The sequence below is a fragment of the Zootoca vivipara genome, chromosome 2 (genome assembly GCF_963506605.1).
Source record: "Zootoca vivipara chromosome 2, rZooViv1.1, whole genome shotgun sequence".
NCBI lineage: Eukaryota > Metazoa > Chordata > Lepidosauria > Squamata > Lacertidae > Zootoca > Zootoca vivipara.
In genome coordinates, this window is record NC_083277.1 from 6,882,534 (window position 1) to 6,894,096 (window position 11,563).

The 11,563-nt window shown below is 44.5% G+C and overlaps 1 protein-coding gene across 1 annotated transcript in view; it reads left to right on the forward strand.

Annotated features, from left to right (window-relative positions):
* The window catches only part of LOC118081413 (zinc finger protein 91-like), a 32,082-nt gene extending 24,223 nt beyond the window's left edge, over nt 1–7,859 (forward strand). The window contains exon 2 of the mRNA XM_060269859.1: nt 1,935–7,859. Coding sequence (XP_060125842.1) covers nt 1,935–3,310 — 1,376 coding nt within the window. The 3' untranslated portion in view covers nt 3,311–7,859. The remainder of the gene's footprint in view (nt 1–1,934) is intronic.
* The last annotated feature ends 3,704 nt before the right edge of the window (nt 7,860–11,563 follow it).

An 11,563-nucleotide genomic window follows, 5' to 3' on the forward strand; every position in this document is an offset into this window, starting at 1 on the left:
TCTGTTAGAGCGAAGCCAACCATTTGTTTTCTCTAAACAGCTAGTGAGGGGTTACACGAATTAAAGACTAGGTTGGAAAAGCCTTTTTGACTCCTGGTGACCTGCTTCAGCCAAGTCAGTTTCTGTTGCGTATTTTAACTTTGCCGGAACATATTTCTATGGGCCATTGGAAAACTGGGGTGTGAGTTTTATTTTTAGCACCTTTCAGTACCCAGTTTTTCCCAATACTTGTCCTACTTGGGTGGTCGTTCTCAGAGGGTGTTACTTGAGGAATGTGTTTCAGCCCCATGGAAGCTTCAATGGGGTTCCGGAGGGCCCAATCCTATCCCCCATGTTGTTTAACATCTACATGAAATCGCTTGGAGGGGTTATCCAGAGGTTTGGAGTACGTTGTCAGCAGTATGCTGATGACACTCAGCTCTATTTCTCTGTAGGTGAGGCAGTGGAAGTGCTGGACCAGCGTCTTGCCTTGGGAATGGACTGGATGAGAGCCAGGAAATTGAAGCTCAAACCAGATAAGGCTCAGTTAGTGGGTGGTTCCCTAGAGCAGATGGGGTTACACTTCCTCTGAAGGAGCAGTTTCGTAACTTGGGGATACTCCTGGATCCTTTGCTGTCACTTGAGGCTCAGATGGCCTTGAGTGCCTTCCATCAGCTTTGGCTGGTGGCCCAGCTATGCCCCTATCTGGACAGGGATAACCTATCTACTGTTGTCTATGCTCTGGGAACTTCAAGGTTAGATATAGATATGCATTACATGTAGGTCTGGCTCTGAAAACAATTTGGAAACTTCAGCTAGTGCAGAATTCAGCGGCCAGGTTGCTCACTGGGCAGTTTGAGCATTTTACACCCATCCTTGTCTGACTGCAATGGCTAACAGTTAGTTACCGGGCCCAATTCAAAGTGCAGATTTTGACCTATAAAGCCTTAAATGGCTCAGGACCACAATACTTCAAGGACTGCTTCTTTCCGTATGAACCTACCTGGACCCTGAGATCATCTTCTGATGCCCGCCTTCGTGGGCGTCCTCAAGTGGTCCAGAGGGTGGCAACACAAGAACAGGGCCTTCTCTGCAGTTGCTCCCTGTCTGTGGAATGGTCTCCCCAGGAACGTTCAGCTGGCAACTTCATTATACATCTTTAGATGCCATGTAAAAATGTTCATTTTTAACCAGGATTTTGCTTGATATGTTTGAGATCCTTTACCCTTTTTCAAATGTGGCTCTTTTTTTGGGTAGGGTGTTATTGGGTTGTTGTTTTTATTCTGTGATCTTTTCTGAGAACCACGCTGAGACCTCTGGGTATAGGGCGGTATTATAAACTCAATAAATAATAATACTAACATTAATGCTTTCAATATTTGTACCCCATACATCTGACTGGGTTGTCCTAGCCACTCTAGCTGGCTTCTAACAAATATAAAAGCACAATAAAACATAAAACATTCAAAACGTCCGTATATATGGTTGCCTTCAGATGTCTTCTTAAAGTTGTATAGTTGTTTATTTGACACCTGACGGGAGTGCGTTCCACAGGGTGGGCACCACTACCAAGAAGGCCCTCTGCCTTGTTCCCTGTAACTTCACTTTGTGCAGTGAGAGAACCGGCAGAAGGCCCTGGGACCTGGATCTCTGTGTCCCGACTGAATGATTGGGGTGAAGAAGCTCCTTTAGCATTTCATCAGTTTGCCTTTTTATTCCATCAGGAGATGTTGAAGGGATGCTGGCAGAAGGGGAACAATCAGAAGTGTCACCAAAAGGATCCAAAGAGGAGGAGGAGGAGCGGAAGTTGGGGGCACAAGATGGAGGCAGCAGGCGAGAGGGGAGACGAAAGCAGAAGTCGGAGGATGGTGAAAATCAATTTCGCAGAGAGGAGAAAAAGCATGAATGCACTGTGTGTGGAAAGAGATTGGGTAGTCGCTCAACTCTGAACTCACATCAAAGAGTGCACACAGGGGAGAAACCGTATACATGCTCCGAGTGTGGAAAGAGCTTCAGTGACAGGAGTTCCTTTAGGAGACACCGAAGAACTCATACAGGAGAGAAACCGTATACATGTTCAGAGTGTGGAAAGAGCTTCAGTCACAGTAACAGCCTTATGTCGCATCAAAGAACTCATACAGGGGAGAAACCGTATACATGTTCAGAGTGTGGAAAGAGCTTCAGTCGCAGTAGCAGCTTTATAGCGCATCGAAGAACTCATACAGAGGAGAGACCGTATATATGTTCAGAGTGTGGAAGGAGCTTCAGTCGGAGTGTTCTCCTTACTAACCACCAAAGAACTCATACAGGGGAGAAACCGTATACATGTTCAGAGTGTGGAAGGAGCTTCCGTCAAAGTGGTGGCCTTACCTCGCATCAAACAATTCATACAGGAGAGAAACGTTACAAATGTTTTGAATGTCAAAAGAGCTTCAGTGCCAGTAGTTCCCTTATGTTGCATCTACGAACTCATACAGGAGAGAAACCGTATAAATGTACAGAGTGTGGAAAGAGCTTCAGTCACAGTGGTTACCTTACTAACCACCGAAGAACTCATACAGGGGAGAAACCGTATACATGTTCAGAGTGTGGAAGGAGCTTCAGTAAGAATAGTGGCCTTACATCGCATAAAAGATCTCATACAGGGGAGAAACCGTATAGATGTTCAGCATGTGGAAAGAGCTTCAGTAAGAATAGTGGTCTTATATCACATAAAAGATGTCATACAGGGGAGAAACCGTATACATGTTCAGAGTGTGGAAAGAGCTTCAGTCAGAGTAGTGGCCTTACTAACCATCAACAAACTCATCGAGACAGCAAACCTTATAAATGCTGGGAATGTGGCAAGAGCTTCAGTCACATCACCTCCGTTTCCCGGCATCAAATAATTCATATAGGGGAGAAACGACATACATGTTTGGAGTGTGGAAAGAGCTTCAGCCACAGTTGGGACCTTACCTCGCATCAAAGAGTGCACACAGGAGAGAAACCTTATAAATGTTTGGAGTGTGGAAAGAGCTTCAGTTGCAGCAGCTCCCTTACGTTACATCAAAGAACTCATACAGGGGAGAAACCGTATACATGTTTGGAGTGTGGAAAGAGCTTCAGTTGCAGTAGTAGCCTTATTAGACACCGAAGAAATCATACAGGAGAGAAACCGTATACATGTTCAGAGTGTGGCAAGAACTTCAGTTGCAGCAGCTCCCTTACGTTACATCAAAGGACTCATACAGGAGAAAAACCGTATACATGTTCCGAGTGTGGAAAAAGCTTCAGTTGCAGTAGTAGCCTTACTAAACACCAAAGAACTCATACAGGGAGGAAATCTTAGAAAAGTTTGGCCTATGGAAAGAACTTCTGTGAGAAGGGCTCCCTTACTAATCTGAAAAGAACTCTTACAGGGAAAACAGAAAAGTTGGAGTGTAGGAAAATCTTTAATAATTTCAAATAACCCTACAGAGAGTAAGCCAATGATCGTGCTCAGCATTAGAATTTGCTTCCATTAGAATTTTTATTCCTTTTACTGGCTGTGTTACAGATTGTTCTCCCGATCAGAGTTAGATTTACATAGCTATAAGATTGAGGCAAAAGGAGAAGGGGACGACAGAGGCGAGATGGTTGGACAGTGTTCTCCAAGCTACTAACATGAGTTTCACCAAACTGAGGGAGGCAGTGGAAGACAGGAGTGCCTTGCGTGCTCTGGTCCATGGGGTCACTAAGAGTCACATAAGACTAAACAACAACAAAATTCTTTTTTTAAAAAAACATAATCTTTATTAAATTTACCAAATAAAGACTGTTACAGATCAATTCGTTTGTTAACATTTCCAGTTGTTTTCTTGTAGTGTAAATAATATCAATTATATTTCACAGCCTAAAAAATGGTAGACAAAATAAATCACGAATCTTGAAGTAAACCTATCAAGAGATAAAGGGGGGGGGGGAGAAAATAAAAGAAGGAAAAAGCAAAAAGGAAATATATATAAATCAATTTCAATCGTGTTTTCTAATATTGTGATTCTGCGACTTCCCTTCTTCTTTTCTCACAGTCTTCCTCTTTTTGGCGTATCATTCCTTATCCGTATAAAATTTTTATTTATTATTTTATGCATATGCCTAGGTGAAATATTTACAATATTTTAACAAATATTTCCTTAGAGACCTTACGACACTTGACATTGCTTTAGTCATACATCTTGATTTTTCTTATTCCTCAAACCGACCCTTAACGGTTCGTGGTGCGGTTTTTGTCTATTTTACTTGCAATTGATTTAATCACAGATTTTATCTATATATTTCATAAATTTACTCCATTCTTTCAGAAGGGTTTCATTGCTCTGGTATCTGATCCTTGCTGTTAGTTTAGCTATTTCCAAGTATTCTATCATTTTCTGTTGCCATTCCTCTAATGATGGAAGTTGCTTTTGTTTCCACAGCCTTGCCAGGAGAATCCTGGCCCCAGTTGTTGCGTAGAGAAAGAATTTACGGTCGTTTTTCTCTATGTCCTCCCCGACCATCCCCAATAGGAAGGCCTCTGGTGTTTTTTTAAAAGTGTATCTTAATATTCTTTTCAACTCGTTGTAAGTACATTCCCAAAAAGTTTTTAACTTAGCCCATTTCCACCACATGTGGATGAAATCCCCATCTTTTTCGCCGCATTTCCAACACCTCTTGTCTCCTGTCCTATACATCTTTGCTAACCTGGTTGGGGTGAGGTACCACCTATACATCATCTTAAATTCTCTTTCAGTGTGACGCTCGCTGTAAATTTAATTCCCGAATTCCAAAGTTTGTACCATTTTTCAAGTTCAATATTATGGCCGATGTCAATGGCCCAGCGAATCATCACAGATTTTACTGATTCGTCCTTGGTATTCCATTCTAATAGGAATTCATAGATCTTAGTTATCGTCTTTGTGTTAGATTGAATTACCATTTTGTCCAGTTCTGAGGCCCCACTTTGGAAACAAAATTCTATTTTCTTTCCCATGCATTATTTCCCATGTATTCTTCACATGCGTATACTGTTGCTTGAATATTTCTCCCTTCCCAAAGATTTGTTAATCTGGTGTGAATTGATCTGATATTTTTCATAGAAACAAATGCATTCGCTGGTATTCTGTCGACATATGGAAAGTAGATCTTTGCAATGAGAGTACAGCCCCTCAGATCACACCTCTAATGAACAAATACTGTTGAAAAACATATACTGTATACTAAACCTCGTTACGCAGTCAAGAGAGAAATGAGAATAGTATAGGAGATGCATTGATTTTCCAGCCTGTGTTTAGAGTGCTAATAAGTTAAAAGGTTTCAGGATTTGTGTTTCTTCACCTTCACCTGCCTAGGAGAGCTTTCAATTTTATGTCTCCGAAATATCCAGGCAGTGGCTGGTTCCTGATGGGATGTATCTGTGCTGTGTGTTCTCCCCTCCCCTAGTATTCTCCCCCCCTCAAATTCTGGAAAGAAGATGCAACCTCATCCTGAACACTTGTGGGCATAGTTTTGTGCTTCTGCACATGCGCGAACGGTGATCTGCTGCTTCTGCGCATGCGCAAGTGGCGAGATCTGGGAGTAACCCATTCCGGTACTTCCGGGTTGCCGTGGTTTGCAAACCAAAGGTTTCGTAAATCAAAGGCAAATTTACCTGAGGCAACACTGTATGTTTAAAATACAATTTTTAAATAGTCAAAAAATTTAAAAATTCCTGTGTGTTAGTGAGAGAGTTTCCCTGTTGCATAGTCTAGTGATAGGCGATATTTTGGAACTGAACTCTGCTGATCAAATACCTGATAGCGCAGGTAATAGTCAAGCAAACTTAACACATCTTCTCCAATGGATGCCTGTTGCTCATGCCCCCATCATGGCTGCTTTGTTAGAAACTGTCCCCCACCCCCCAATATGTCTGTCGTTCACTAAAATGCTTGCACTTCTCATGACAAGGGACAAGCCCTTCCTGGGAATACCTCGGCAGTGAGCTGCTGAACCCCAGACCCCAAAAGGAAATACAACCTCATCCATCAGGCAATGCTAAACACTGAATTCTTTTTCAAATGCAGTTTTTAAGATATATTTGCACAGAAATGTAAAAAATGCCTGTGTTAGGAAAACAATTGCCCTAGAACAGGGGTAGGGAACCTAAGGCCCAAGTGGCCCACGGGGCCCATTTAACTGGCCCACGAGCCACCGCCCCCAAACCGAGCTCCCGGCTCAGTAGTGAGCCCCCGTGCACTGCACTAAACCAGCACAGCGTGGTGTGCAGACTTTCTTCCACAGCGTCGGAAATCGCAGGGGAGGGAGGCTCGGTTAATTTCGTTGTACACAGGTTGTGGATTGACAATAAAGTTGTTGTTATTATTATTATTATTATTATTATTATTATTATTATTATTATTATTATTCTCTTTCATAGCTCTGATCCGAGAGGAGTTCAGGGAGCAAACGGCCCTCTTACTCCCATGGCATCGCTCCCCCTGCCTTGCTGAGCTTCTGTGTGTCTGCTTCCTTGCAGCCAAGGGATCTGATGTTGTTCAGGCTCATGCCGCCGTCTTTGCTGCCTTGTTAGAAGCTGCCCACTCACCCCCATATGTGTGTCACTCACTATAAGGTTTGCACAAGCCATTCCTCGTCACTTGCGGAGAGCCTGCCCAGACCCTAATATGTCTGTCTGGTGCTCTGCCACTTCTTGTGCCAAAGGTTGCCCATTTTCCCACTAGGCACATGGGGAAGAGGGGAAGCAGGCAAGGAAATCCTTGAGGCCCAGTTTGCAGCTGAAAGCCCCTGGAAAGCCAGGATCTAAGCCAGGAAGTGCATGTTTTGCGATGTTCCCGATTTGCCCAAAAGGGCACTCAAAACTATTGAAGAATATTTGCCACCAACTTTGGAACTCCCTGCCTATTGATACGAGGCAGTTGTTTTCACTGTACTCGTCAGCACCCGCTAAAGACAGTTTTGTTCATGCAAGCCTTTCGAGATGTGTCAAATGTTGACACATGGTCTAATCCGGGTTTTATCATTTATTTTAATATTTTTTAAATAATTAAATAGTCGTTTTAACTTTTTTTTACTGACAATTTCATTGTTTTATTTTTCCTGAACTGTGGATATTTTACGGAACAAAATAATAAATGCCTACAAAAGATGTAATAGCAAAACAAGTGTGCAATTCCTAAAAAGGCATTTACAACCCCCCCCTACCAAGTAGGTTTTCTCAGGAGTCAGTCCCACTGTTCCCAACGGGTGCTTAATCTCAGGGAAAAGCATATAAATTCAGTTTTGGGATTCCCCAGGCAGAAGAGATTTGGGTCCTCTGAGGGTTAAATGCAGTGAGAGAGGAAAGTATTTTTTTCCTTCCTATCTGCTTGCCTTAACTCTGCAGGCTTTCCCAAAAGGACTTGGGTGTTACAGATCCTTTCCTCACTATTAGCGCCACCTGGCTCAGATACAGTTCCATCACAATGTGATTTCTTATAAGAATCTGTGTTTGACAGTGGAACGGTCTCCCCTTCCTTGGAGGTTTTTAAGCAGAGGTTGGATGGCCATCTGTCAGGGATGCTTTAACTGAGATTCCTGTTGTGAGGGGCAAGGGATATCGCGAAGCCCCTCCCCTCCTGAGTTCCAGCCCAGACCCGAGCGAGGCTGAAAAGAAGGAAAGCTCCAGCTCAAGTGGGGAAACAGGAAGTGGGTTCCAAGGCTCTGGCAGGGAAAGAGAGTCATCGTTCCAGGTGGGACAGGAAGGGGAAAGGAAGGGGGGCAGGCCAGTCCCCCCAACTCCGGAACTTCGCAAAAGGCGTCGGGGGAAGAGGATGGGTCTCCCCAAGTTATTATGTTGGCGCAAAACGCGCCAAAAGCCACTGGGAGGTTCTGATTCAAGCTAAACAGATGGGTCTTTGTAAATAGCACTGCCATTAGCACTGTAAATACTCAGCACCAATAAAACCATAAAATGCAGAGCTGTGTAGAGTCGTTACTCTGAAGTAGCCTTCTCCAGCCACCGTGACACCTGTATTGCAGGGTGTTGGACTAGAGGACCCTCGGGGTCCCTTCCAACTCCACGTTTCTAAGAAAGCTGCCCATACAAACACATCCCCCTCACCCAGCCCATTCACAGGGCGGGAACATAAATAACGCAGGAAAGTTGAAATGCAATCTGCGACCCCACTCCCTTTTAACACAGTAGCTCCCAGACTTTTTCTGGCTGCCATCTTCTTGGTTCCATAAAATCGTTCCAATTCCCATTATTATTATTATTATTATTATTATTATTATTATTATTATTATTATTATTATTATTATTTATATACCGCCCTATACCCAGGGGTCTCAGGGTGGTTCACGGAATAAGATCAAGATATAAAACAAAAAAAATACATAATAAAAATGAAAATAACAATGCAATAGCTGCCACCCCACAGAAAAACACCTGCCTTACCCTGCCCTATAAAAAGAAGAAGAAGAAGAGTTTGGATTTGATATCCCGCTTTATCACTACCCGAAGGAGTCTCAAAGTGGCTAACATTCTCCTTTCCCTTCCTCCACCACAACAGACACCCTGTGAGGTAGGTGGGGCTGAGAGACTTCATTGGCTCTCAAAAAGCTGCTATTCAGTCTAATTATTCAAGTAAGGAAGATAATAAACATAAATAAATAAAACAAAAATAGACAGGGTTTGTAGCCATAAATTTATACAATCATCTTTTTAAAGCTTTCCAAGTGGGTGGCTCAGTATTGCCTCTGTACAATTTAGCGGGGAGGAGAAAACATCAGGCCCATTCCAACTTTCCAGTTCTCCGATTCAATATCCTGCCTTTTCCTCCAAGGAGCTAAATGTGGCATATTGTTGGTCCCCTCCGCCTTTAATCCCCTACAACAACCCGGTGAGGTAGGTTAGGTTGGGAGGAAGTGATTGGCTCCATAGCCACCTGGTGTGGAATTTCAACCCTGGTCTCCCAAGGCCATACTCCATTACTCTAACCACTACACCACACTGCCTCTCACCACTGCCTAATAAGTCCCAACATTGTGAAAGTATAGATCTGCCTGGTCTTCAAAGGGTTAAAGATGAAGTGCACGATTCCTAGAGAAGCAGGAAACTGGAGCAGCTGCTGTGTCCTCCAGGGCAAGCGCCTCTCCTCCCTCCTGTCTTGTGCATGGTCCTTTTGCAGAAGAGAGGCTGCAGAGGTTGGGTGCAGGGGAGGAAGCAGACAGGGAGGCTGGGGCCGGATCCTGCTCCAACCCAGAGCAGCTTGGAGCAGGCCCTGAGGTTCCCCCAACTCTGGCTGAGCCCCCTTGTGGTCCAGGCTCTCTAGGCCAGCCTTTGCCTTAAAGCAGAACCTGGAAAAATAGAAAAAGAGGCTGCCGGGGTGGGGGACAGAATCCTTCACCCATATTGGAGGCTGTTGTCCAAATCTCCAAACTGCCTCACTTAGGAGATCTTGGGAAGAGCTATGAAGACCCTCCTGGATGGGGACGCCATAAGCTGCTTTGCTCAGCGCCAGAGATTCAGGCATTCCTGCTACCAGGAGGCCAAGGGACCCTGAGAGGTTTGCAGCCGACTGAACTGCCTTTGCAGGGAGTGGCTGGAGCCAGAGCGACACACCGGGGCTCAGATCCTGGACCTGGTGGTCCTGAAGCAATTCCTGGCTGTCCTCCCCCCAGAGATGGAGAACTGGGTGAACGATCATGGAGTGGAGACCAGTTCCCAGGCGGTGGCCCTGGCCGAAGGTTTCCTCCTGAGCCGGGCAGAGGAGCAGCAGCAGCAAGTGAGGCAGTTTCATCCTGGTAACTCCCAGATATCCATGGTGACTGGTGAATTCTGCGGGTGGTGTTGCTTAAAAGACTAAAGAGCCCCAGCTCAGTGGCTCTTGCGTGTAGAAGGTTCCGGATTTGATCCTCGACATCTTCTGGCGGGCCTAGGAATCGTCCCTGCCTGAAACCTGGAGAGATGCTGCCAGTCAGTGCAGACAGCACTGAGCTAAATGGACCAATTGTCTGGTTCTGGGCGAGGCAGCTTCCTTGGTTCCTATTTAAAGAGCTCTTCATTCCAAAACAAGAGGACTAGAAACTTGCTTTGCCTTTCACCTGTGCCCTAGATATTATTCAATTGCATTTTCAGCCCCCCTTCACATTTTTCTGTTATTTTCCTGTCTATGCATTATTTCCCTACACTGTGCCCACCCTCTCCAGGAATGTTCTCTCTCTCTCTTTTTTTTTTTAAATATATTTTTATTAATTTTTCCAATTAAAACCAATTATATCACATTCATTATTTCAAATTATACACATATATATCAATCAAACCGAATGTTATGCCAAATCATCTAAAAAATTTTTTTAGGGTTCCCATGCTTCAAGAAATTGGGGATTCCTCGCAACCGTCCACTGTCGTCTTTTTTCTAAAGTTCAAATCGTCTCTCCAAATCCATAATAATCCAGATCTTTCCCTTTACAGTCACATAGATGTTTTCCTCTTTCAACCGATTATTTCCCAGCTGCTGAGATAAATATCAAACAAAGTTTCACAAATGTTCTTTCTCCTGTGTGAGTTAATCAGTCCAGCCCCCCCCATAAATCTTCTTGGTCCGGAGCGTCCCTATTGCGTCGGCTCTCAACACGAAGCAGCGCCATCTTAAAAAAACTCAAATCACTTTCGTTTTCTCTCATAACCATGTAGATTAAACGATCTTTATAAAATTTACAGCTTTTCCAGGCAGAAAAACCAGATCTCACACCATGCATTGACTCTTGGTAAATTAATGGTTCTCCTTGCCCTATAGCTGAACTTAGCTTCAGGTCGCTGCTCCAATTCAAAGTGCGTCACAACTCATAAATCCTCCGAACGCGTCCAGGCACTCCTTCCGTCCAACTAGAGGGGGGCTTTTCTCGTCAGCAACTCCTCATCTTCAAAGAATATGCTCAATAACAACAGTTTATAAAGTTCAACTCACACAGTCTTTTGCTTCTCTTTCACTCCAAACAAGCCAGGACATCGCGTCTGGGAAGGTACGAAGTAACTCATATGAAAAAAAAATAAAAAAAAGACTCGCTTCCCTTATCGCTCTGTCCCCATCAATCCTTCTTCCAGATGAAATACAGCCTTTAACTCCTCACCCTCAGCAGCATAGATTTCTCGGCAGTAAACCGCGCTTCTGCCCCTCCTTCTGAAGTATGTCCATAGATTTAAGCCTAATTATCTTCTTTAATCATGGAAATCCCCGCCATGCAGATTAGCGTCCGGGAGTCCTGGCCGTCGTAAGGGCTTGAGCCCACGCTCCCCCCACTCCATAAACAGTCGGAGTGGGTCTGGGGGCATCGCGGACCAGCGGCCCCTCTCCGTAACCCCCGGAGAGGGCAGGGGGTTGCCATTTACTCCCCTAGCAACCGCCAAATTCCTTACGAAGGTCAGAGGGATGGAAAACAGGTCCGCCATTCCTGCAGGCGGAAACCGGAACCTGTTCTCTCTCTCTCTATGTCTCTCTCCCTGCTGAGTAGATTCCCTCTCCCCCATATTTGAGCGATAGGCACCATTGGTCATAGAAGAAAACAGGTCCCCCATATTTATGCGACTACAGCGGCCAGAATGCTA